The sequence below is a fragment of the Oncorhynchus keta genome, unplaced genomic scaffold (genome assembly GCF_023373465.1).
Source record: "Oncorhynchus keta strain PuntledgeMale-10-30-2019 unplaced genomic scaffold, Oket_V2 Un_scaffold_3208_pilon_pilon, whole genome shotgun sequence".
NCBI classification, from domain to species: Eukaryota; Metazoa; Chordata; class Actinopteri; order Salmoniformes; family Salmonidae; genus Oncorhynchus; species Oncorhynchus keta.
In genome coordinates this window covers 844,396-870,708 of record NW_026290915.1, presented here as the reverse complement: position 1 = coordinate 870,708, position 26,313 = coordinate 844,396, and the positions used below count along the sequence as shown (strand labels likewise).

At 43.7% G+C, this 26,313-nt stretch overlaps 3 protein-coding genes, 1 long non-coding RNA gene and 1 pseudogene across 4 annotated transcripts in view; 4 read left to right on the top strand and 1 right to left on the bottom strand.

Moving 5' to 3' along the window:
• The window catches only part of LOC118372575 (solute carrier family 25 member 44-like), a 140,864-nt gene that overhangs the window by 47,499 nt on the left and 67,052 nt on the right, over nucleotides 1–26,313 (bottom strand). The window lies entirely within an intron of this gene.
• LOC127928672 (uncharacterized) lies at nucleotides 1,513–2,577 on the top strand. The gene is made up of 3 exons (XR_008131761.1): nucleotides 1,513–1,834; nucleotides 2,105–2,254; nucleotides 2,390–2,577. It is a non-coding gene; the product is annotated as an uncharacterized LOC127928672 (long non-coding RNA).
• Nucleotides 7,895–10,435, top strand: LOC127928667 (gastrula zinc finger protein XlCGF57.1-like). The gene is made up of 2 exons (XM_052515848.1): nucleotides 7,895–8,237; nucleotides 9,027–10,435. The coding sequence occupies exons 1-2, from the start codon at nucleotides 7,910–7,912 to the stop codon at nucleotides 10,187–10,189; spliced, it is 1,491 nt and encodes a 496-aa protein (XP_052371808.1). The 5' UTR covers nucleotides 7,895–7,909; the 3' UTR covers nucleotides 10,190–10,435.
• LOC118372569 (zinc finger protein 664-like) lies at nucleotides 12,006–14,603 on the top strand (annotated as a pseudogene).
• Nucleotides 15,013–25,040, top strand: LOC118372580 (transaldolase-like). The gene is made up of 8 exons (XM_052515862.1): nucleotides 15,013–15,149; nucleotides 19,160–19,283; nucleotides 21,678–21,785; nucleotides 22,204–22,335; nucleotides 22,617–22,792; nucleotides 22,973–23,170; nucleotides 24,289–24,434; nucleotides 24,590–25,040. The coding sequence occupies exons 1-8, from the start codon at nucleotides 15,050–15,052 to the stop codon at nucleotides 24,620–24,622; spliced, it is 1,017 nt and encodes a 338-aa protein (XP_052371822.1). The 5' UTR covers nucleotides 15,013–15,049; the 3' UTR covers nucleotides 24,623–25,040.

Sequence of the window (26,313 nt, the reverse complement as noted above, 5' to 3'; positions counted from 1 at the left end):
GTGAGACAGACATAGAGAGAAAGTGAGACAGACAGACAGACAGACAGACAGACAGACAGACAGACAGACAGACAGACAGACCGAGGACAGAGTTACACTTGTACCACAGTGGGCCCCTTCACCAAGGACAGTTCTCCTTTAACAGATTTCCAAAACGTCAGTGGTAAAACTTGAAAAATGTTGATGTATCGTCTTTGGGTAAAACCAAACCAAAAAATAATAAACAAGGCAGAATGATTGTCTTTTTAAATGTTTTATTATATATATTTTTAACTTAATGCTATGATTGTCGTGCTCACTGATTTTGTAGATGTGAGTTTTGCTCTCTCAAGGATCGACTGCCATGGGGAAAATTCACAATTCAAGTCCTTCCAAAAAGAAAAATTAACTTTTTTTTTTTAAATCTTGAAAATGTCTCATAGGTTTTTCTGTCCAATCCTGTAATGACTTTACAAGGTACGGCATTAACAGACAACTTGATATCCATAGAAGTGATAAAGGACTTTGAAGGAAGCCAAGGATCGTCTTGCCCAGTTCACCTTACCCACTAACCTTCAAAAATGCAACAAAAAAGGCCCTAAATGGGTCAGAGTAGAATGTCTCTCAAAGACACACTTCTTTGTCTCTATCCTGTAACCTGGTTAGCGTCACGGAGAGGTTTGACCATTGTGGTGTGCTGAATATGGCCTAAGTCAACACTGGGCAGCTCATAGTCAAATTCTTGCTGGTATAAAGTTTAAATAAAGTAAAAACATGAGTTGTTTCCACGTCCCCATCTACACATGGTGACAATTTATACAGCTCAGTCACTGCTGATACATCTGTCTAGAAGATTCTAAAGATACATCTGTTTTCAACACTGATGAAAACTTAAGCCTAGTATGTCAAACTGAAATGGTATTTTTGTCAGACTAAACAACATTTTTCCCCATTTAGTAGACCTAGTCATAATACAATTAGATCTGTGGTTTTAGTTTCACTAAACCTCATGTTTTCTGTTCTCCTCATTGCTGGATGTACTGGCTTTGTGAGGGCTACTTTTCTAGAGGATCTCCTGCCCTTTTTCATGTTAATCCACCTGTACAGTACCTTCAGCAGGTAACGTTTTTGTTTGCTGAGTGTGTTCATTGGCTCTGTATCCCTAACCACACCTGTGGCACACTTTTTGAAACCCTGCCCACAGCCACTTTCACCATCTTTCTGGATGGTTTGTCAGGCAACGTCTCAGTTGTGTCTGCTTTTCCTTTCAGACTGGGGGCTTTGACTTCTTCAGAGGTGTTGTTTTTTCAGATAAATTACCTCAAATTTGTCACAAGTTCTTCAAAGCTAAGTTTTAATGCCGGCAATTGAATCGCTGAGAAGCCCGTTCATTTTTCATACAAAGGACATATTTCCGACTGTACGCTTTGAACTGAAGTTATTATTATTATTATTATTATATATTTCCGGAACTGAAGTTGGGAGATAACTGCAGAATACCTATCATGTTTATCTAATAAAGCCAACTGTTCATCCATATCATCCTCTTTCTTCCACAAACCACCACACATCTCTAACTCTCTGATCAAATCATGTTTCATCATGGTATAGTGTCCACCTGGATGGTGTTGCTCCATAGCTTTCTGTTTATCTACATGTCTTTTCAGCAGGACTCTCACTTCACCCTGTAGGGCTGATAGTTGAGGTCTTGCTACTTCTCTCTCCATCTCCTCAGTCTTCACTGTCATTGTGGTTTCACCCTGTAGGGCTGATTGTTGAGGTCTTGCTACTTCCCCCTCCATCTCCTCAGTCTTCACTGTCATTGTGGTTTCACCCTGTAGGGCTGATTGTTGAGGTCTTGCTACTTCCCTCTCCATCTCCTCAGTCTTCACTCATTGTGGTTTCACCCTGTAGGGCACTTGTCATCTCCTCAGTCTTCACTGTCATTGTTTCACCCTGTAGGGCTGATTGTTGAGGTCTTGCTACTTCCTCTCCATCTCCTCAGTCTTCACTGTCATTGTGGTTTCACCCTGTAGGGCTGATTGTTGAGGTCTTGCTACTTCTCTCTCCATCTCCTCAGTCTTCACTGTCATTGTGGTTTCACCCTGTAGGGCTGATTGTTGAGGTCTTGCTACTTCCCTCTCCATCTCCTCAGTCTTCACTGTCATTGTGGTTTCACCCTGTAGGGCTGATTGTTGAGGTCTTGCTACTTCCCTCTCCATCTCCTCAGTCTTCACTGTCATTGTGGTTTCACCCTGTAGGGCTGATTGTTGAGGTCTTGCTACTTCCCTCTCCATCTCCAGTCTTCACTGTCATTGTGGTTTCACTGTAGGGCTGATTGTTGAGGTCTTGCTACTTCCCCTCCATCTCCTCAGTCTTCACTGTCATTGTGGTTTCTGTATTTGTTGAGGTCTTGCTACTTCCCTCTCCATCTCCTCAGTCTTCACTGTCATTGTGGTTTCACCCTGTAGGGCTGATTGTTGAGGTCTTGCTACTTCCCCCTCCATCTCCTCAGTCTTCACTGTCATTGTGGTTTCACCCTGTAGGGCTGATTGTTGAGGTCTTGCTACTCAAGCTCAGACTCAACCTTTTGCCAAGTGTTGCTGTTTCAACAGAGCACGATGTGACATCCATGGTCAATGCACGGCACAGACCTCAATCATTCTTCTTCACAAAAAATAAACTTGAGGAGGCGGGTGGAGAAACAAATGTACCCCTGATGCAGGGATTCAGAGACATATGTCTCCATAGCCACCGTCTCCGCTTGCGACAGGGGATACACGTGACTCTTGGGATATGCAGCGTCTACCAGGAGATCTATCGCACAATCCCCCCGTCGATGGGGTGGTAATTGAGTCGCCTTCTTTTTACAGAAGGTTGAGAGCCAAATCGGCATATTCTGGGGGAATGCACACGGTGGAGACCTGGTCTGGACTTTCTACCGTGGTAGCACCAACGGAAACCCCTACACACCTCCCCGAGCACTCTTGCGACCACCCCGCGAGAGCCCTCTGCTGCCAGGAAATGGTAGGGTTATGACGAGCCAACCAGGGAAGGCCAAGTACCACGGGAAACGCAGGAGACTCAATGAGAAAGAGACTGATTTTCTCCTCGTGCCCCCCTGTGTCTCCATGGCCAGGGAGATGGTGGCTTCCCTGATTAGCCTGGACCCTAAAGGTCCACTATCCAGAGCGTGAACTGGGAAACGTCTATCCACAGGAATAATGGGGATCCCTAAACTAAGTGCTAACGCTCTGTCAATAAAATTCCCAGCAGAGCCTGAATCGACGAGTGCCTTATGCTGGGAATGCGGGGAGAACTCAGGGAAACAAACAGGTACAAACAGGTGGACAACAGAGGACTCTGGATGAGAGTGGTGCAGACTCACCTGGGGTGACGCCAGAGTGCCCTGCCTGATGCCTCGACTCCCAGAGGGACCAACCCGGCACCAACCGGCAGTGTGCCCTCTGCGGCCACAGTTGGTGCACGTGAAAGCCCCTCCGCAGCCCCTTCCAACTCCATGGGCACCGGAGCGGAAGTGCTGGGAGATGGAACCGACAGAGCCCCCTCAGTACGTCCACGGATGACCAGCAGGTTATCCAACCGGATGGACAGATCCACCAGTTGGTCAAAGGTGGTGGTGGCATCCCTGCAGGCCAACTCCCGTCTGACATCCTCACATAGGTTGCATCAATAGTGGTCAATGAGGGCACTGTCATTCCATCCTGCTCTTGCGGCCAAGGTCCGGAACTCCAGCACGAAATCCTGTGCGCTACTCGTCCCCTGCCTCAAATGGAAGAGTCGCTCCCCCGCAGCTCTACCTTCGGGCGGATGGTCAAAGGTGGCCCGGAAGTGGATGTACTCCTTGTAGTGGTCCAACGCTGCGTCTTCCTCTCCCCACACGGTGTTTGCCCACTCCAGAGCTCTCCCCGAGAGGCATGAGACGAGGGCGGATACTCTCTCCTTTCCTGAGGGAGCTGGGTGAACGGTGGCCAGGTAGAGGTCCAGTTGTAAAAGGAACCCCTGGCACTGTGCGGCCGTCCCATCATACTCCCTGGGAAGGGAGAGACGTATCCCACTGGAGCTGGATCCAGACGGGACGGGGAGAGGTAACCCCGGTTGAGCTGGATCCGGATGGGACGGGGAGAGGTAACCCCTGTCTCTCCCAGCGGTCCATTGTCTGGACAACGCGATCCATCACGGCACCAATATGATGTATCATAGCCGTGTGTTCCTGGACACGTTACTCAACTCCTCTGACCAGGGTATCTGCTCCTGCTGACTCCATGGGCGGTGGAAGATTCTGTCAATGGATGTGTATTGGTGGCGAAGTCAGGTGCAGGAGAGCAGAGTGAAGTGAACAGGTGCACTTTATTCCGGTAAAATATACCCAAAAAGCACTACATCATGCACAAAACACAGAACATAGACAGATGTCTGGCACATAACAAAACCACATAACAAAATACACGTAACACAAACAATCTTTCACAAAGACATGATGGGGAACAGAGGAATAAATACATGTAGATTGATTGGGGAATGAAAACCAGGTGTGCAGGGAACAAGACAAAACAAATGGATAAATGAAAAATGGAGCGGCGAAGGCTAGAATGCCGGTGACGTCGACCTCCGAACGCTGCCCGAACAAGGAGAGGAGCCGACCTCGGCGGAAGTCATGACAACTGCTTTGCTTTATCTTGGCCAGGTCGCAGTTGCAAATGAGAACTTGTTCTCAACTAGCCTACCTGGTTAAATAAAGGTGAAATAAATCAAATTAATAAAATAATAAATGGGACACTAGTCAGTTTAATAATGTCACTTTAGTAATGTTTACATATCTTGCATTACTTCTCATATGTATACACTGTATTCTATACTATCTACTGTATATTTGTCTGTGCCGCTCTGACATTGCTCGTCCATATATTCATATATTCTTAATTCCATTCCTTTACTTAGATTTGTGTGTATTATGTATTTGTTGTGAAATTGTTAGATATTACTTGTTAGATATTGCTGCACTGTCGGAACTAGTAGCACAAGCATTTCACTACACCCGCAAGAACATCTGCTAAACAAGTGTATGTGACCAAATGTTATTTTATTTGAGATGTTAAGACACAGTTATAAATGTCCCATTTGTGAGATTGACTTGTCATTTCAATAGGTATAGGCTACAGACTCAAATCTGAGGAAAGGGTCGTAATTTCAATCACTGAATGAAATATTAATAATATGTATGTGAACTGAACATTCCTGTCAACAACTGCCAGTGTTTTTGTAGTATTTTTAACCTATAGCCTAATCTGACCGACTGTTACCATTAATCGAATGGGTTCTAATAACTGATCGGTAAATGCAGTAGAGCTTTGACAAATCCAATTTACTTAACTAAACATGGCCATTAACAATTACATAATAACACAAGGCTACAATAATAAACTTAAGAAAGCAGTTAAGAACAAATTATTATTTACAATGATAGCCTACCAAAAGGCAAAAGGCCTCCTGCGGAGACAGGGGCTGAGATTAAAAATACTATAAAAATATAGGACAAAACACACATCACGACAACAGAGACACCACAATACTACATAAAGAGAGACCTAAGACAACAACATAGCCTGGCAGCAACACATGACAACACCGAATAGTAGCAACACAACATGACAACAACACGGTAGCAAAACAACATGGCAGCAGCACAACATGGTACAAACATTATTGGGAAAAGACAACAGCACAAAGGGCAAGAAGTTAGAGACAACAATACATCAGGCGAAGCAGCCTAAACTGTCAGTAAGAGTGTCCATGATTGTGTCTTTTGGGTGTTTTTTTGCAGCTCGTTCCAGTCGCTAGCTGCAGCGAACTGAAAAGAGGAGCGACCCAGGGATGGGCATGCTTTGGGGACCTTTAACAGAATGTGGCTGGTAGAACGGGTGTTGTATGTGGAGGATGAGGGCTGCAGTAGATATCTCAGATAGGGGGGAGTGAGGCCTAAGAGGATTTTATAAATAAGCATCAACCAGTGGGTCTTGTGACAGGTATACAGAGATGACCAGTTTACAGAGGAGTATAGAGTGCAGTGATGTGTCCTATATGGAGCATTGGTGGCAAATCTGATGGCCGAATGGTAAAGATTTTAGCGCTTTTACAGTGTCATGGACTTTTTATATAAAAGGGCTTTATAAATGAAAACATAGTAATGTATCAACCTACGTGACATCATAGGGCCAACCAACTTTCTGGTAGAGAATGTAGTGATGAGTACTAAAATCATCACCCATAATAAAGCGCATTGTGCTATGATAAACTGCATCTAGCAGCATCCCACCCTGCATCCCACTGCTGGCTTGCTTCTGAAGCTGAGTGGGGTTGGTCCTGGTCAGTCCCTGGATGGGAGACCACATGCTGTTGGAGGGACAGCAGCAAGCACTCTTCGTCTGGTCTAAAAAATATCCCAATGCCCAATGGCAGTGATTGGGGACATTGCCCAGTGTAGGGTGCTGACTTTTGGATGGGATGTTAAACAGGTGTCCTGACTCTCTGAGGTCATGAAAGATCCCATGGCACTTATCATAAGAGTAGGGGTGTTAACCCTGGTGTCCTGGCTAAATTCCCAAGCTGTCCCTCATACCATCACGGTCACCTAATCATCCCCAGTTTACAATTGGCTCATTAATCCCCCTCCTCTCCCCTGTAACTATTCCCCAGGTCGTTGCTGTAAATGAGAACGTGTTCTCAGTCAATTTACCTGGTAAAATAACGTTCAAATAATCAATCAAATCTACCGGCTTTAATGAATTGGCAGCCGCATTCATATAGATGATGTCGCCATAATCTAGGCCGATAGGAACGTTAACTGAATAATCTGCTTTCTACTATTTAGCGAGAGGCAATACCTATATTTCTATAGAAGAAGCACATTTTTATACTCAGTTTATTAACTAACTCATCAATGTGTTTTATAAAAGGCAGCTTTTCATCTATCCAGATGCCCATATATTTGTAAGCACGGACACAATCAATGTGGACACCATCCAAAGTACATGTGCTTAAATCAGACTTATTTTTATGCGCTCTACAGAAAAACATATACTTCGTTTTACCTGCATTCACAGGCAGGAAAGAAGAGGAATTTGTACGCTTCAGTGGATTTACTGTAAATGTTGAGATAGAGCTTGAAAAGCTGTCGGTTGATTTAGCTGTCTTCATCAAGATAGTACATCAGTTTCTCAATTGTCTGAAAGATTGCCAGTCCACCAGAGTCAATTCCTCTTGCTTTAGCCCGGGCATTATTTATCTTCTGAATAAACTCAAGATAATTCCGAAGAAAACCAAGGGTTCGATCTATCTTTGACTCTGAATTGTTTAAAGGAGACGTGTTTATCTGCCAGAGGAGTAAATATGGAGGACACATTTTCTAGAGCCAACTCAAGGTCAGGAATACAGGGGACGGTGGCTCAATCAGAGTAGAACATGTCATTAAAAATAACTTGATTAGAAAACGTTTTGCAATTTATGTTCTTAATTAAACAAGGATTAGTATTTTCATCTGTCTCGTATACTAATACATACTATGGGACAAAGATCACTGAGATCATATGCAAATACTGATTAGACAAATATTTGTGGGGGTTATTTGTAAGAATGAAATCAATCAATTAAGAGTTAAGAGGGTTTTTCACATTTAGCTGTGTGGGTTTTGAGATCAATTGAGTCAGATTAAAATCAATACATATACTTTTCAATTGATCTGAGGCCGGGGATAGCCAATCCAGATTCAAATTCCCGAAAATGTCCATAATTGTAGCCCAAACCAGGAAAACCTCGGACATGGCGACTCAGACTGAACTCTATTTGTTTAAATGATGTTTGCGCACAGAGTTGGGTTGGTTCACGTGCGCTCCTCCAGTACAAGCACCAGATGGCGGTAGCACAATTTATGTTTTGCTCTATTCGGGCAATGAACACAGTCAGCTCTTACTCGGTGGTTCTAGACGCAGTTCCTCTCAGGAAGTGTTGCATGAACGAATCCCCCTCGACAGTCATTCCACAGAAAATGTCCAAGTTACAGTTGTTGCAAGCGTTTTTCTCCGACCGATTAACAACAGTGGCCGTAGAGATATCCGTGGCAGTGGAAAAGGTGTTTGCCGAGTACCAGGATGAGATCTCTCGTTCAAAGGAGGAGACTCAACGCCTGCAGAGGCTGCTGGATTCGGTTTTTAATCCCGATGTAAAATTACACAAAGCAGGTAAACTATCAACAAGCTTGCCATTAGCTGCTTTTAGCAACACTGGTGTATTTACACAATAGTGTTGACCCTTCGTTAAGCCCCGCCACCGACTATTTGACAACCAATCGCAGCTCCAATGCAATTGTCGTCGAGCGACACCTCGGACAAACTCACGTTTGAATCCACTGACATTTTTACAATTATTATCAATACCAGTCTGTACTGTATGGGATTTCGTTTATTTTACGCCTGCTACCTTATGGGTTTGGAAACGCTGTCAGCAGGGTCACTGCCCTTAAATACGTCACTCATTGAGCGGATTCGATTATGCTGAGCCGGAGCACCGGTCTATGGCCCGTGATGTGAACAGGCGAAAGTGGTGAGGAGGAGCATCCTTTTCAAATGGAACAGTCATCTGCGCCGCTCGGCCATGTTGTCGACAAGCCAGCATGGTGCATCGTCCGGAAACATACAACATCTCTCCTATGTTAGGCTTTTCAATCTAGTTTGGAAGGCAGATTAAGTGTTTTTATCAAAAGCAATCACGTGTGCATGTGAAAACAGAGTCCTACTCTACGTGTGCTAATTAATCACTTTTGTTTTGCGCCGACTTTACCGTGGGACTTGAATGGGGCACCTGGCTCAAATACACCAGCCTTAATAAAAACACCTATATAACGCCGTGTATGTAAATTATGCTAACATTAGCTAATAAATTATGTAATTACAGTCTCAAGTCACAGAGGGTGATTATTTATTGAAATGTCTAGATTTTTCTTGAAAGTTATTTCATATCTTTCTTTCCAGACCCCCCGCAGCTCACTCTCACTGTTTCTGGAGATGAGGTTCCCCCTGAGCAGCAGCACTTTGAGGAGGAGTGGAGCGATCAAGAGATCATCGAGTCCATATTCATTTCCCCCTGTGTGGAAATCAACAGTGATCAGGACTCACCCGAATGCTCACGACTTTACCAAACTCTGAAGAACTCCCTTCCCACCATTGTAGCAGAACCGATCCAAACAAATCCAGATGGAGAGGACAACAAAATATCAGAATCTACCAGTGACACTCCCCTCACACAATTAAAGCCTCTCAAAAAGAAGAGAACACGGTTAAAGAAAGGACAAAGATCTTATATCTGCACCGAGGGCAAGACAACCAGTGAGTTGAAAGCGCCATTGAGGCTTCACACAAGGAAGAGGCTCTACAGTTGTACCGAGTGCACGGCAACCTATGACAGACCGTGTCATTTGGAAATACACAAGAGAACTCACACAGGTGAGAAACCATACGAGTGCAAAGACTGTGGTAAATGCTTCAACCGCAAGAATAGCCTAACGATGCATATGCTAACTCACACAGGGGAGAAATCGTTCTGCTGCCATGAATGTGGCAAACGCTTCGGTCTAAACACGAGACTGATACTTCACATGAGGACACACACAGGGGAGAAGCCACACAAGTGCCCTTTCTGTGCCAGATGCTTTACATTTCCAAGTCACTTAAGTCGTCACAAGAAGCTCCACACAGGAGAGAGACCACATCAATGCAATGTATGTGGGAAATGCTACACGCGGAAGGAGCACCTGACAGACCACATGACATCCCACAGTGGAGCAAAACCATACAGCTGTATGCAATGTGGCAAATGCTACGCACTGCAAGGAAACCTGAGAGCGCATATGGCGAGTCACACGGGGAATAAGTTGTTGTGCAGGTGCGCTGTGTGTGGATTAGCTGTTCTAAATCTAAGTCGCCACATGCAAGAAGTTCACACAGGAGGCAAACAGCATCAGTGCCAAGATTGTGGGAAGTGCTTCAACCGAAAGGAAAAAGTGACAGAGCACATGAGGACTCACACGGGAGAGAAACCCTATCGATGTCATGATTGCGGCGAATGCTTTAGGCTCAATGTAACCCTGAAGAAACACATGATGACACACACATCTGCGGCAACTGCTGTTCCATGAGAGAAGATGTGAGAACTCAAGATGGGACATACACAGGGAGAAATCTGTGTAGCGCAATGCATGTTTCAGCAATATTGTTTAGATGTTTCAATGTTCACATTCAATGTTCATTTTTATTCACTTGTTTTGATACATGGTCCATTTGTAACTTTCATCTCAAAGTGAACCTTTATCTGTCTGTACCTTTCAGCCGTTGTTGGTGCTTTCTGTTGGTATCAATAAAAAAATGATCAACATGGAAACTCACTGCTGTTTCTATAAAGCACAAAGACTGCATTTCTAACACCCTGAGTCCCTATGGTAGAATCTTACTCAGAACATCGGAAACATGTTTTAGTTTTATGAATGACTGTCTGTCGACTTGGGAGCAGAGAGGGAGTTTCTCCACTTTTGTAAACTATGTGCACTCCAAGGATATTTGTTGCAGGGCTCATTGTTCAGTAAATATGACTTGACCGTTATTATGACAGCCTATTTTTCATCAAAACTCTGCTCAGGTAGATGGAAACGTGGTAGATGGAAATGTGGTAGATGGAAACGTGGTAGATGGAAATGTGGTAGATGGAAACGTGGTAGAAACGTGACCGTTCATGATCCAGGGCATCAGGTAGCCTAGCGGTTAAGAGCGTTGTGTCAGTAACTGAAAGGTTGCTGGTTTGAGTCCCCCAGGGCGTCAGATCAGACTAGGTGAAAAATCTGTAGATGTGCCCTTGAGCAAAGCACTTAACACTAACTGCTCCTGTAAGTCGCTCTGGATAAGAGTTTCTGCTAAATCAGCAGATCTCAAACTTCTCCTCAGCGACCCCCAGTCATTCCAGTTATTTGATGTGTTCCAGAGTTAGCGCCCCTGATTCAACTTGTTAACTAATTAGGTGAACAAATCCGTTGCTCTGCCGTTGAGCAAGGCACTTAACCCTAACTGCTCCAGGGGTGCTGTACAACGGTTACCCTGTTCATGACCCCCCTCCCTGCGGGTGTCTCAGGGAGATTTGGGATATGCAACAACAAAAAATGTCAGGACAAATATATCACCCCCCAAATAATAATGATTCATTATCAAGCCCTTGAATAGGTGGATCAGGTGAGCTAGTTCACAGCTACAACAAAATAGTGAAAAGTTTGTGGGTCCCGAGGAGAGTTATGGTACACGGTATTTTATTAGGATCCACATTAGCTCTTGTGAAAGCAGCAGCTACTCTTCCTGGGGTTCACGCAAAACATGACATAATACAGAACATTAATAGACAAGGCCAGAACTATATCAATTTAAAAATGGCACACGTAGCCTACATATCAATACATACAAACTATCTAGGTCAAATAGGAGAGAGGCGTTGTGCCGTGAGGTGTTGCTTTATCTGTTTTTTGATGCAGTCAGTCTCCCCTCAACTCTTAGCCAACACCAAGTAATTTAGTCTCCCAACTTGTTCAACAGCCACAACATTCATTACCAGATTCAGCTGAGGTCTAGAACTTAGGGAATGATTTGTACCAAATACAATGCTCTTGGTTTTAGAGATGTTCAGGACCAGTTTATTACTGGCCACCCGTTCCAAAACAGACTGCAACTCTTTGTTACGGGTTTCAGTGACTTCATTAGCAGTTGCTGATGCGTATATGGCGCATCACTGTGCTAAATGTAATCAATCCATCCATACCCATTCTGCTCTGTCCTTTCTATGTGCACTGAGCTATAAGAACAACGGCTTTTACTCCAGTACAGCAGGTGGCAGTGCAATGTCGGTTACGACGTTTCAGCCAATAAATGAACCATGAAAACAGAGGCAGTGTTTACGACTTTTTACGACAACATGTTCTTACTTTTCTCTGTTTACGTCCTAGTCCTGTTCAACACATATATCCCTAATCTTTGTCGTGGCTCAATGTTATTACCTTATTAAACCTAAAATGTCTAAACTACATTCGTTGAATGCGTTTCTTACTGCCCGATTAACTGCGGCGGCTGTGGATATATTCGGGGCAGTGGAGAAGACTATAACAGCGTACCAGGAAGAAGTCTCCAGATCAAAAGTGGAGAACGACCATCTACGGAGGCTGTTGCTAGATTTCGGTTTCAAACCTGATAGAGAATCACAAATACCAGGTGTGTAAGACGAATCAGCAACCTATGGTTCTGTAAACATTATTACGATTATTATCTAGCTAGTTAGACAACTGTGACAACCATAGGACTAGTTAATGACTGCTGAACTGTGCTGAACCTCGATTGTTATTAGCTAGCTAATCAGGCATCGGAATTAGATAGCGATCACTTCTCACTGCACTCTGTAATGTTAGTGTGAGTCTAGTGGGGGTGCTGGGGGTCTAAAAGTGAAGTGTGTTGATATATCTCAATGGTAAGTAACTTCCCTATCTTTCCTTTCAGACCCCCAGCAACTCACTGTCTCTGTCTCTGGAGAGGAGCTTCCCTCTAAGCAGGAGTGGAGTGATCAAGAGGACACAGAGACCATATTCATTCCCCCCTGTGTGGAAAGTGCCAGTGATCAGGACTCACCCCAGAGCTCATACCTTTACCAAATTGGGAAGAACAGCAAGAGGGACTCTCTTCCCACCAACTCAACAGAACCGATCAAAACCAATCATGATGGAGAGGACTACGGGGCATCAGAATCAACCAGTAACTCTCAGACCATGTCAAAGTCAAAACATACACAGGCAAAGAAAGAAGAAAGTCCTCTTGACACTGGGATAACCAGTGAGCTGAGAGCACCAATGGTGGCTCACACAGGTGATAGGCCATACAAGTGCCCTGTGTGCAGGAAAAGGTTTACTAATAACAACCATTTAAAAACACATCAGAGAATTCACACAGGGGAGAGGCCACATTGGTGCAAAGAATGTGGTAAGTGCTTCAACCGCAAGGGGGATCTGGGCACACACATGAGGACTCACACAGGAGAGAAACCGTACCAGTGCAGCGTTTGTGGCAAAAGCTTCAGGCGAAACCGACTGAATGAGCATATGAGGGTACACAGGGGAAAGACCCTATCGGTGTGCCGACTGTGAGAAGGGCTTTATTTCAGTAAGTGACCTAAAACGCCACCAGCGCATTCACACGGGAGAAAAGCCTTTTAGGTGTGACAGTTGCGGAAAATGCTTCAGTCAGATGACAACCTTGAAGAAACATATGAGGACTGTTCATAAGAAGGTTCAATTACAGAGCAGTGAGGAAAGCCCAGATCCCTGCTAGCATTAGGGACTCCTGTTCATTTATGTGATAATGACAAACAGCACAGGACATATCTTATGTTAACCTTGGTACCATCTGCGTGTGCCTTAGACAATTTCTCTGACTATCGCTGTCATTCATTCATGCATGCAATTTTGTGTGTTGTAAATCTCTTCTACAGAACAGTTGCTTTCTTCAGGACACTGCTCTAACACCAAGATCTACCAGATGACAATCATCATGTGTTGTTGTTACTTGACATTAAAGTGGATATACTGGGGGCTTTCAAACTCTGTGCCAACATTGATAGAATGAAATAATAAGACTTTTTGGGGGGTCTTATTTGTCCTATTGCACACAAGTGTGTAATGGAAACGTGTTTGTTGCATATCCCAACTGACCCTAAGACACCCTCAGTGAGTGGGGTTACGGCCAGGGTCACCCTTGTCCAGTTCCCTGGGGCAATTGGGTTAAGCACCTTGCTCAAGGGCCCAGCAACAGATTTATTTCACCTTGTCGGCCCGGGATTCAACCCAGTGACCTTTCAGTTGCTGGCCCAACACTCTAACCCCGAGGCTACCTGCTGCCCAAGTTTGGAACAGTCACAAATCCTCGCTAAAGCAAGTGCAGAAACCTGCAACTAACTCATTGCCATGTGACCAAACTCTTGGGGTTGTTTTTACACATCCAGATTATGCCTAGTCCTGGACCATAACATACTTTCAACAATCTCTTCAACAAGAATGATTTTGAATCCAGGACTAGGTTTAACCTGTATTCGGGAAAGCGGCCCCTGGTATTTTCGTTTGAGATGTTTTGCCAGGCCTAATGTTAGGTTGTTAATCAGAGCAATGAACTAAAAGTGTCCAACACACTGTTTGTCATATCCTGTATGTACCCTGAATATACATACACAAAGACATCTATCAAGGCAAAATAGTTACGTTGTTTTTTATTATTGTTATCTTTATTATAAATGTTAGCTTTTTCATTTGTTTTTGTAAACCACATTAACAAGTATGATTTACATAGATAATTGCATTCCATACTTGAATTTTATAGTCGAACTGAATGTTCCCCATTACTTCTGTGCATGGCTGACTTGTTCAACAGTGTCATAAGTTCTTCAGCTCAGCTAAATATTGTAAACTAATATGTTTATCAAGTTATGCAGGTAAAATGTTGTTAATTCATTACAGATTATATCCTGCATTATCTATTACAGATGGACTTTGTACTACATTATATTCATCTATTCAAATATGAAGTGCATGAGCCTACAACCTTGACACAACCAACCATCTTGGTATTTTCCTTTGAGTTTCTTTGCTTTTAGTATGTTTTCATAATCAGAGCAATGATAAAAATACATACTGTGTACAACACCTGATACATGCACCTTAAATATACACCAGAGGTCTATGAACTACTTCCCCGACAAGTCATTCTATTGGCCAATTCAAGTAGCAGTACGAGGCGTGAGAGCAAGTATCGTTCTCCATTGGACGAGAGCAACTTGTTGCTTCAAACCGATTTCAAACAGCCAACGTGCGCGCCCCTGTCTCTCCAGCTTCCGAGCGCCGCCGTCCACACCGCGCTTTCGTCGATCCAAAATTCCGTCTGTCTCACGTGCTTTGTGAATATAAAAGCTCTCTTTGTTTCCCTTCATCATGAGTAGTGTGTCACCAGACAAACGGCGAAAGATGGAGTCGGCGTTGGAGCAGCTGAAGAAACACACGGTGGTCGTGGCGGACACCGGAGACTTCAACGGTAACAGATTGGATTGACCGCAATGCACTAACGTTACTTGCCAAGGCCAGGCAGGCATTCGCTAGAACACATTGATGTAACATGTTGCCATTTTTATAGCTGCGTTATCTACTGTAGTCTGCTCGAATATTAATTTCGATAAACTTTCTATGTTTTTAGATTTTAAATGTTGCTAGCTAGCTGTCGTATCATGTTTGGTTAATAATTAACTTACTGCACTTGTGGTTAACGTTAGCTAGTTATGACCACGGCTCTTGCACGTTCCATGCATTGCAACTTGATCGCTAATGTTAATTAACTATGGGAAGAACTATATAGTTATTGGTTTCCATTTTCAGGTTTTGTCTAATTTTAGAAGGCGTTGTGAGCTATCAAACAGGAATTGCAATTTTAAAACAATGACTTACTCCTTCCTGTCAGGGCACGCACGTTAACGCTGTCACGCCCAACTACTCAACATTGGTTCTCCCACGTGACAGTAATGGGGTTTAGTTAATTAACACTAAATGCAGAAGACAACCTAAAAGACCGTTCAGCGTAGTTGGTTAGCTACATATGATTTATACGAATGCCATGTTCACTGCCCTCGACTGGCATTACTGTCTCCCAGATTCAGAGAACTGGTTCCTCTTCCGTTTGAGTAAGGAAGTAGGAATGATGTAATCCGTTAGTTCCATTGTGGTGTAAACCAAACATTTCCTCATGCTTGCACTGCAAGTCAGGATGACAAGACAGAAACGGTTTACCTGCCACAGGGTAATGTTAACCAGGCTCAAATGGGGCACACTGTAAGTGGATAGGCTTTGATGACATGCTGCTTCAGTCTACACAATGTTTCTTCTCAGGATAAGTGAAGTGGTGATGAGCTTCACTGGTTTTGGTCCCTGAATGCAGTTGTCTTTAGGACAGGGTTATTTTCAAATGTCTTCGTTCTCTATAGAAAACCTAAAGAATGTCTATAGGACCAGTCACTCAAATGGCCTATGATTCTGAAGATTGACCAAGGAATCTGACCTTGCTTCATGCCTCAGTAGTTCAGTTTTTAGACTGTGGTGAGGGGAACCTTGATGTACCCATAGGCCCAATTCCATGTTGTGAAAGGGTGCGCTTGGCCAAATCTCATTGTGAAAGGACCTCACTGGCCAACTCTTGTGTGACACAGTGCATTCATTGGTCAACTGGTTTGAAGACTGTGAAACCCTGACTGCAATACTGAAGGACAGTTGAACCACATCAGTTAGTATAGTATGGTGCTACAGTCATTTTACCAGTAGGTCGTGTCCAGTAGGATTAAAACAGGAACAATCACTTTCAAACTTGATCAAGTTCAATTAGAAACTCTTGTCTGGCATATAGTGTGATATCATATGGATGTTTATCCATATTGCAAAGCCTAATACATTGTCTACCGTAGCTTAAATAACTGAACGTAGCTGACTCGTGATGGCTTAAGTGTGGCCTCATGGACAATATTTTGCTGGCATGCAGAATGGTGAACAGCTCAGTTGTACAATTCATCAGTTATCCCATTGATGGGGAGGGTGTACATTTAATCTCTTTCAATGGAATAAATGCATCAGATTACATTGGCACAGAACATGCTTTATCTTGCCAGTTGCTGTCTTTGTTCAAATGGGGGTGGTTAGTGTCTTATCTTAGGGTTGGTCTCTGTGGAGGCTTACATGGCTGGCTGATTTAGCTAAGCCTTATTCATTACATTTACATTTATTTAAGTCATTTAGCAACGCTCTTATCCAGAGCTCAAATTATTCCTTCAACCTCGCCAACAGACGAGGGCTTCTGCTATGAGAATTACTAAAATAAACAACAAAATGAAAAGTGCCTCATTACTTTTCTCAAAGGAACACACTTATGGCATCTACCTATCCTTACATGTTGTAAACCCACACGTGTCATCTGTCAGATTGACTGGTTGCAAGCACAAGCTTGACTAAATTTGAGCAACCCTTTTTTTTTTTCTTGTCCCTGTGAAATTTGACAGTGCTTGGTTAAAAGTGCAACCCTGTACTCTTCCTGAACCATGTGGGAAACACATGGTCACTAGTGTTTATGCATGGCAGTCATCTGGTGTGCATAACAAATGGGAAGTAGTCTGCAAATTGCAGTAACACTTTAGCCTGAGGTTGTCCTTTTAACATGCCATGTTACTCTAACTACTTTAGTAATCTCAGTGTGGTTACTGTACTGTGGTAATTGCAGATGTGGCACATAATCATTGAACTGTAGTGAAAAGGACAGGAACTTTGGTTTCTAATTGGATGTGTCTTAATACATACATTCTATATAACTACCAGGTATTTGAAGTGTAGGCTTAATCCAAATATCTGAGCCCCTGGGGTATGCCTCAAGCCCTCATTGAACAGTTACACAATCTGTCTTGATAAAGTGAATCCAAAGCTCTTGATGTGGAGAATTGTCTGCATGTTTTTCCACAAACACAATATTTTCTGCCTGCCTGGTTAATCTTTCTCCAAAGACCTCCAACAGATAATTCAGCTACCAGAAGTTTGTACTGTTCATTCACAAACGGCGTGTTTGGATATGCTATTTTGGCTTGTTTAATCACTGCCAATAATACATACTGGTGGGATTGGATTGCAAATTGCTGCCTGTGACAGATCCAGCCATAAGGACTGGCTAAAAGAGTAGGGTATTTGACCAGAATGAGATGGTGAGAGCCTAGAATGTGTTAGTTGTTTTCAGAGAAACACAGGGGGCCTTTGTGCTTCATTGTGTTGCCTACTCTCTGTCAGTGGCAGACGCTTGGCCAGCTGGTCTAAAGCCCATCGCCACAGGCCTCCCTCACTGTAGCTGACATGGCATATCGCAACGATGGGACTATACTAATCAAAACTGGAACCGGCGAGTACCCTGACCGTAGGTTAACACGGCTATAGTAAAGGCCCTCCAGTGTAAAGTAGGAAAAGCAAGACAATTGTGGGCTAACTTGAAAATACAACCTTTTTGTATTGCAATGGATGACAGGTAGCCTAGTGGTTAGCGCATTGGACTAGTAACCGAAGGGTTGCAAGATCGAATCCCCGAGCTGACAAGGAAGTTAACCCACTGTTCCTAGGCCGTCATTGGAAAATAAGAATTTGTCAACTAACTTGCCTAGTTAAATAAAGGTAAAATATTTTTTTTTTTAGTTTTTCATTCAAATTTTCACTCTTACCCCGATGTTGCACTCTGTATTAGACCTTCACCTAGGATGCTTCACTACTAGGCTACCTCGCAGGCTAAAGGGATTTAACCTTGAATGTTTAATTTGAACATCGGGTGTCATTCTTCTACTGCAGTGTTGCAGGTACACAATGGGCTGTTTTTCCTCCCAGTGTTCTGCTTTAGTTGAGGAAACTGCTGTTGGCTTGTACCTACAGTAGAGGTCACTGTTTGAGACCAGTGCTTCTTGACCCATCCAGAGCTTTCTGTAGTTGTGTCTCCTGTATAAGTGACTTTATTCAAAATGGGCATAGGCAATATCTGTAGACCTTTTTACTGAGTTATTTCACAGCTACACATCTCAGGATAAGATTGGTGAATGAAGTTGTGTCCTATGAAGGCTTGTATGTACCTTGACTGGAGGCTTCCCAGACGAAACAGTTCGGTTGAGTTACTGTTTTTAATTTTTGACTTTTCTGGCGGCAAGCGGAAGTTTGGCGCCAAAGTCTACGCCCACTTGTAGGTGATTGGTCAACAGTGGGGTTTCTTCAAAGTATTTGTTATTCAACAAGTGACTCTTTTTCATTGAAATACTGCACCAAACAGCTCATGTAAAATTGCGTGAGATCTCCTTGGCAAATACGTCACTAAGAAATCTGTCATTTAATGTTTTTCAGATTATTTTGAGGAAGTGTACTGGCTACGGTGTCTCAATGGACAAACAGTACTATGGCCACTTTCTCATTTTTCATGCATAGGTCTAGTGAGGCTATGAACACCTAGTGTTGTGAGCTGTTCTTAACTTGTTGTCTCCCACTTCTGAACAGCCATTGAAGAGTACAAGCCCCAGGATGCCACCACCAACCCTTCCCTCATCCTGGCTGCTGCCAAGATGGCCGCCTACCAGCATCTGGTCGACCAGGCCATCAAATACGGCAACCCTCGCCAAGGGCGGGTAAGATGGGCACTCAAATGTTTACAACCCCTACCCTTTCAATGATTGGTGAAATAAGCTCATGTGGTCATATTGCAACTCTGCACTGCTTCTACATTTGTATAGTAGGTCAGTGACTTCACTGACATCCCCTTTAAACAATGGGATTTTGAGTGAACAAAGAACCAGGTGTTTTCCCTTTGCTCAAGATAAGTGTTAATGCAGGTGCCCTGAGGGTGCTGTTCAGTCTGCCTTGCCTCGCACATGCCTACATGCGCCTACAAACTACATGCTTTCACGGTCGCATTTCCCTGTTATGAACATTGTCTTGGTGACTGACAACTTTTAAGGTGTCCATTTGCAACTGGCGCCTAATCATTTAGTCTAAAGAACAAATATTTCCAAGCCACTAAAGTACATCTGAAGACATCAGTTTTGGGCTTTCCTCTTCATTTAGTTGCCTTGTTTAGAATGTCATATTTCCAAGCCTCTAATGTACTTTAGAGAATATTCATCAGTGCCAAATCAAATGCATTGAGTAAGATTGAGGTGAGAACATGAATACTGGAAAGTGAATGAACATTTCAAGTTTATTACAGCACTTAATAAACTGGGTAGTTTGAGCCCTGAATGCTGATAGATATACCACGGCTGTACCACAGGTATAAACTTTATTTTTTACTGCTCTTACGTTGGTAAGTTTAATCGCAATAAGGCACCTTGCTTTGTTATGTGGCCAATATGCTAAGGTTTGTATACAGACACGTGTGTCGTGCATTAGAACAGCCCTTAGCTGTGGTGTTTTTTGGCCATATACCACACCCCTGGGCCTTACTGCTTAAATATACACAACAACACCTGCTCTTTCCATGTGACTGACCAGGTGAAAGCTATGAGCCCATGTCACTTGTTAAATCCACTTCAAACCGACAGAGTTCAGTGTGAAATCTGAGAGCCTGTTGTCTGGGCCTCTGGCAGTCTCTATGGGGTGCCACAGGGTTCAATTCTTGGGCCGACTTCTCTGATATATCAATGATGTCGCTCTTGCTGCTGGTGTCACTGATCCACCTCTACGCAGACGACACCATTCTGTATACTTCTGGCCCTTCTTTGGACACTTAACAACCCTCCAGACGAGTTTCAATGCCATACAACTCTCCTTCCCATACAACTCTCCTTCCATGGCCTCCAACTGCTCTTAAATACAAGTAAAACTAAATGATGTTCTTCAACAGATTGCTACCTGCCCTCCTGTCCAGCATCACTACTCTGGGTGGTTCTGACTTAGAATATGTGGAGAACTACAAATACCTAGGTGTCTGGCTAGACTGTAAACTCTCCTTCCAGACCCATATCAAACATCTCCAATCTATAATTGGCTTCCTATTTTGCAACAAAGCATCCTTCACTCATGCTGCCAAACATACCATCATAAAACTGTCCATCTTACCGATCCTCGACTTTGGTGCTGTCATTTACAAAATAGCCTACAACACTTTACTCAACAAATTGTATACAGTCTATCACAGTGCCATCTGTTTTGTCACCAAAGCCCCATATACTAACCACCACTGCGACCTGTACGCTCTCGTTGGCTGGCCCTCACTTCATACTCATCGCCAAACCCACTGACTCGAGGTCATCTACAAGACCCTGCTATATTAAGTCCCCCCTTATCTCTGCTCGATGGTCACCATGGCTGCACCCACCTGTAGCACGTGGTCCAGCAGGTATCTCACTTGTCTCCCCCAAAGCCAATTCCACCTTTGGCTGCCTCTCCCTTCCAGTTCTCTGCTGCCAATGACTGGAACGAACTACAATAATCTCTGAAACTGCAAACACTTATCTCCCTCACTAGCTTTAAGCACCAACCGTCAGAGCAGCTCACAGATCACTGCACCTTTACATAGCCCATCTGTAAATAGCCTAAACAACTACCACTTCCCCTACTGTATTTATTTTGCACCCCAGTATTTCTACTTTGCACATCTACTGTCAAATCTACCATTCCAGTGTTTTAATTGCTATATTGTATTTACTTTGCCACCATGGCCTATTTATTTATTGCCTTTACCTCTCTTACCTCGCCTCATTTGCTCACATTGTATATAGACTTATTTTTTTACTGTATGTTTTACTCAATGTGTAACTCTGAACTGCTTTGCTTTATCTTGGTCAGGTTGCAGTTGTAAATGAGAACTTGTTCTCAACTTGCCTACCTGGTTAAATTAAAATTAGTGTAGACAGGGAGCAGACTGGTTAAAGGAGGTGGGGGTGCAACTCAATGTCTGGTGTACTCTTAAGTAATTACTTGGTTAATAAATCCTTAGTCTACTGCTGAAAGCAATGATACATGTTTGCTATGCTTGAGGTATTGCACCTCACCAGTATCCTGTTCCTGTGTCCATCAGACCTGAGGAGGAGCAGGTCACCAACACCATGGACAAGCTGTTTGTGAGCTTTGGCCTGGAGATCCTGAAGAAGATCCCAGGCAGGGTCTCCACGGAGGTAGACGCCAGGTACAGGAAGCCTCCTCCTGTGCCACTCAGGCCTACATAAGTCGCTCATGACGTGCTTTGTATCTGTCGACACCAGCTATCAGAATAACACCCACTCATACATTTTCAATATGAACGTCTGAACATAGAAATTGATCATGGCTAATGGGAGGGGGAATGTTTCATATGAAATTACAGGTAAAAAAATACACAATTCCACAAAGTAGCTGAATGACTTGTTGCCTCAAATGCAACCTGGAGCCTTTACAGATCAGGGTAGCAAATTGATCCTTTAAGTTGACTAGCTCACTGAACAGTCTTTCACGCTCACAGCAGCGCCTCAGACTCAAATGACTGGTATGGAGTCCACATAAAACGGCTCTACCAAATAGTAAGCGTTAATATTTCGACTAACTCAACCTCTTCCACTTGACATTAGGCTTTCGTACGATAAGGATGAGATGGTGTCTCGGGCCCTGGGGCTCATTGCCTTGTACGAAGAGGCTGGTATCAAGAAGGACCGTGTTCTCATCAAGCTCTCCTCAACATGGGAAGGCATCCAGGCTGGCAGGTGTGTGTGGGGGGGGGGGAAGGACATGAGTCATATACCTTAAAGGCATTTTGTCACAGTAAAGTAGAATATTTTCAAAACGTGCCGTTTTTTGTTTTGCCAGAACTGTAATTTGATTCAAATGGGTTAAACAATTTACCTGCTATGTTCTGTCAGTTTACCTCCAACCTAGAAATAATTTTAGTGTCAAACTAAAATGTTTGTTTTGACAGCCATGGAAGCACAGTGAAGCTCTGCTGTTAACTGTCCTTTAATGTGCCTGTCAATGTGTGTACCTGCAGGGAGCTGGAGGAGAAGCACGGGGTCCACTGCAACATGACCCTGCTGTTCTCCTTCGCCCAGGCAGTGGCCTGCGCCGAGGCCAAAGTCACCCTCATTTCACCCTTTGTGGGCCGTATCATGGACTGGTACAAGGAGAACACTGCCCAGAAGAGCTACGAGGCCCATGAGGACCCAGGTATGGGCTGACTGATCCACCATTTGATAGCATGAGTGTTAGCTTCTAAACTTTAGGTTGTCCTCAACAGTCCCAGACCGTATAAATATGATGCCTGGCGACATGGGTGTATTGACTTCATTACTGCACTGGCGTGGCTTTATTAGGCATAAACATCTTTATTTTGTTCTCTTCCCTCAGGTGTGATCAGTGTGACCAAGATCTACAACCACTACAAGAAGTATGACTATACCACGGTGGTGATGGGAGCTTCCTTCAGGAACACTGGGGAGGTCAAGGCCCTGGCCGGCTGTGACCTGCTTACCATTTCCCCCGGCCTACTGGGAGAGCTGAGCAAAGACCACAGCACAGTCACGCCAATGCTCACGGTTCAGAAAGGTAACAGGACTCATTGCTACCCCCTACAGGATACTAGTATTATCTCACGTCCCCTCCCTGGAACAGTTGGGAATAAACATGTGTTTTGCTAGCACATTGTGGTTGTCAGATGTGCTGAATACTGTGAAATGCTTGCTTATAAGCATCTATCCAACAATGCAGTTAAGATTACATTTACTAAATAAAATAACAATGAGGCTATATACAGGGTATCTGTCCTGAGCCAATGTGCAGGGGTACAGGTTAGTCCATGGAAACAGTCCTGGTGGCCATTTGATTGTTCAGCAGTCTTAAGGCGTGGGGTAGAAACTATTAAGGAGCCTTTTGGACTTGGTGCCCCAGTACAGTAGCAGTGGGGGGGGTTGTGCCCTCAAATTTGTAAGTCGCTCTGTAAGCCTCAACTGTAAATGTAAACTTCTTGGTGTCTGGACCATGACAATTTGGTGCTGTGGACCTTGACACTTTTAAAACTTGAGTCCTGTTCAATTAAACTTCTCTTAAAATAATTTGAATTGGTGCGAACTGTCATGTAGTTGAAGGAAAGCTGGTGAAGTAGGTCTACTTGGGTGACCCCTTGAGGTAGACTCTGAGCCCCGTAAGTTAGTGTTACACACTAGCAGGTCAAAGACCAAGTTTGTTAAACCCCTCCTAAGGAGAACTTGCTGAGGCCCCTTCAACATTGGTTATGCAGTCTCTTATGAGTAGGAATGTGTTTATTAGTCTCAATTTGTACCTCGGGCAAAAATGGCTGTATTTCACAAACGTACAGAGCAAAACAAATTAATTTGCTATGCATTTAGGAACTCCTATGTATTTTCTTTGAGGCTTCTTAAATGGATGCTCATGTCTCTTCCCCTGGGCCAGGTCTGCATTGAGAAAAGGGTATATTTATCCTGCATCCCAGTGCATACATTGTTTCCTTCATTAAACACCTGAAACCATTGAGGGGATAATGAGGTCCTCTTAAGTAAAACCATATGCCGTAGGCATTCTGGTAGATTGCAGCCATACTACCAGTCCTTCAAAGACCTGGGGACGGGGACTACGTAATCCCATTGGACCAAGGATGAATTAAACTAATGGCAATTCATTACATCTCACTTGTGTCCCCTGTTTAGCCAAGGCCTGTGATTTGGAGAAGGTTCACCTGGATGAGAAAGAATTCCGCTGGCAACACAACGAGGACCGCATGGCCGTGGAGAAGCTCTCTGACGGCATCCGCAAGTTCGCTGCCGACGCCATCAAGCTGGAGACCATGATCAAGGTGAGACCGTGACGGAGCGCTGAGGTTGTAAATATTTCTCAATGACCTGTAAAGTAGCAGAAGGTGTGGTGCACATGGTGTCATGCAGGTGACACTTCGACAACCAAGTTCCCTTGCCTTTGTTTCCTCTTTCATATGGTTGTTTCCCTCCACAGGAGAAGATGCTGAATGTGAAGAACGGCCAGTAAAGAGGGACCAGATGTTCAACCCTCCCAGCAGGAAACTATGACTGTTGTGCAACAACCACCACTGGGGCCCCAAGGGACCAACTCTCCCACCTCCCCTGACCCCAAAGTGGGACCCCCCTCAACACGAATGACTCGCCACTATAGGCCTGGATTGACTGATTTACTGTATTTTTGTCTTTAATCAATGCAGAGATTGATTTCAATTGTGAATCCAGCACTGATGTAATGTTATTTTTGTTACTTGCAGCACTGTAGATTTGGTCTGAGGAACGAACACACAACTGTCAGGCTCGGCCCAGTCTCTTTACTCATCAGCCCTTTAGTGATTTAGAAAAACAACTTCAAACTGTAACAATTATGAACATTCCTCAGGAAAATGATATGACTGTTATACAAATTAAACTCTTTCCTCAGTGAACCTGTGTTCTGTCCTGAATGTTTCATTAAGGCAGCAGTGGGTATAACAGTTCATGAAGCTTTGTTTTAAGTCTTTCTCTGGCTCACTTGTTGACGTTGCATAAATCTCCCCATTAAGAGATGCTTTGGGCATGACATTTAAAACATGCTAAATGTGGGTGGTTGAAAATGCTAATATTTGTTGGTAGTGGCTAGTTTATTAAAATGAAGTGTGGATTGCAGTCACTGGCCACAACTTAGTTTTTTTTAAAGGTAAGGAAACAATTCTGGAAGTATTCTTTACTTCTGTCAAGAAATCTGTTGCTAATGTTACTCCTCAAACCATTTGTTCTGTCCTGCTGGATATCCTAGTGAGGTATGTTCCAATTGGTTAAGCCATAATTAGACTACAAAATGCCATTTACTTGGCTTAGTTTCAGCTTGTGCTAAAAATCCGTCACTCATTGTAATTTAGTCATACTGTTTCCTCTTAGTCAGAGCCACTGGTCCAGCCAGTTTAGCATCTTTCAAGCGCATTCCCAGCAACGTACTAGGTAATGTGAAAGCTGAGATGCAACCTGCACTTCCTATCGGACCACTCAACTCAGACAGCTGTCCGCCTGGACACCAGGAGACCCTTGGTTGAGTGATTAAGGTTGGTATTTGAGGGAAGAGATTCCTAAACTTCTAAATCAATGTATTTTTTTGGTCATGAGGCTGGGCTTCTGACAATGAGTATACTTTTTGGTTGTGATGTGATTTGAGCTGCTATGGCTGTTTACACTGAACCTGAGAACCCACTTGTGATTTGAGCTGCTATGGCTGTTTACACTGAACCTGAGAACCCACTTGTGATTTGTTTTGCTGACTGTCCACCCATATCACATCTGCTCTGGGGTGGTAGAAATATAATTAGCAAAAGATCTGAATTGGGCTGCCGGTGTAAACGCAGCCTGTGAAGTTTCTTCATACTTGGCATAGACCAATGGTCAACATCTGGATTCCACACATTCTAACACGTCCTGGTGTTTAGGAAAGGGGTGGAGGGTCAATGGTATGAGCTCTTTTTAAAGGGGGAAATCTGCATTTCAAACATTAACAAAGTTGCCACCCCTCCACTGATTTGGTAAATGGCTGAGGGATGGGACTGAATGTAACCACTCAAATTCATAGATGGCTGAGGGATGGGACTGAATGTAACCACTCAAATTCATAGATGGCTGAGAATGCGAAGACTGACCAGCTACAATATAAAATTGTTATGAAGCGACAGTGTTTAAATTCACTTGTTTTTG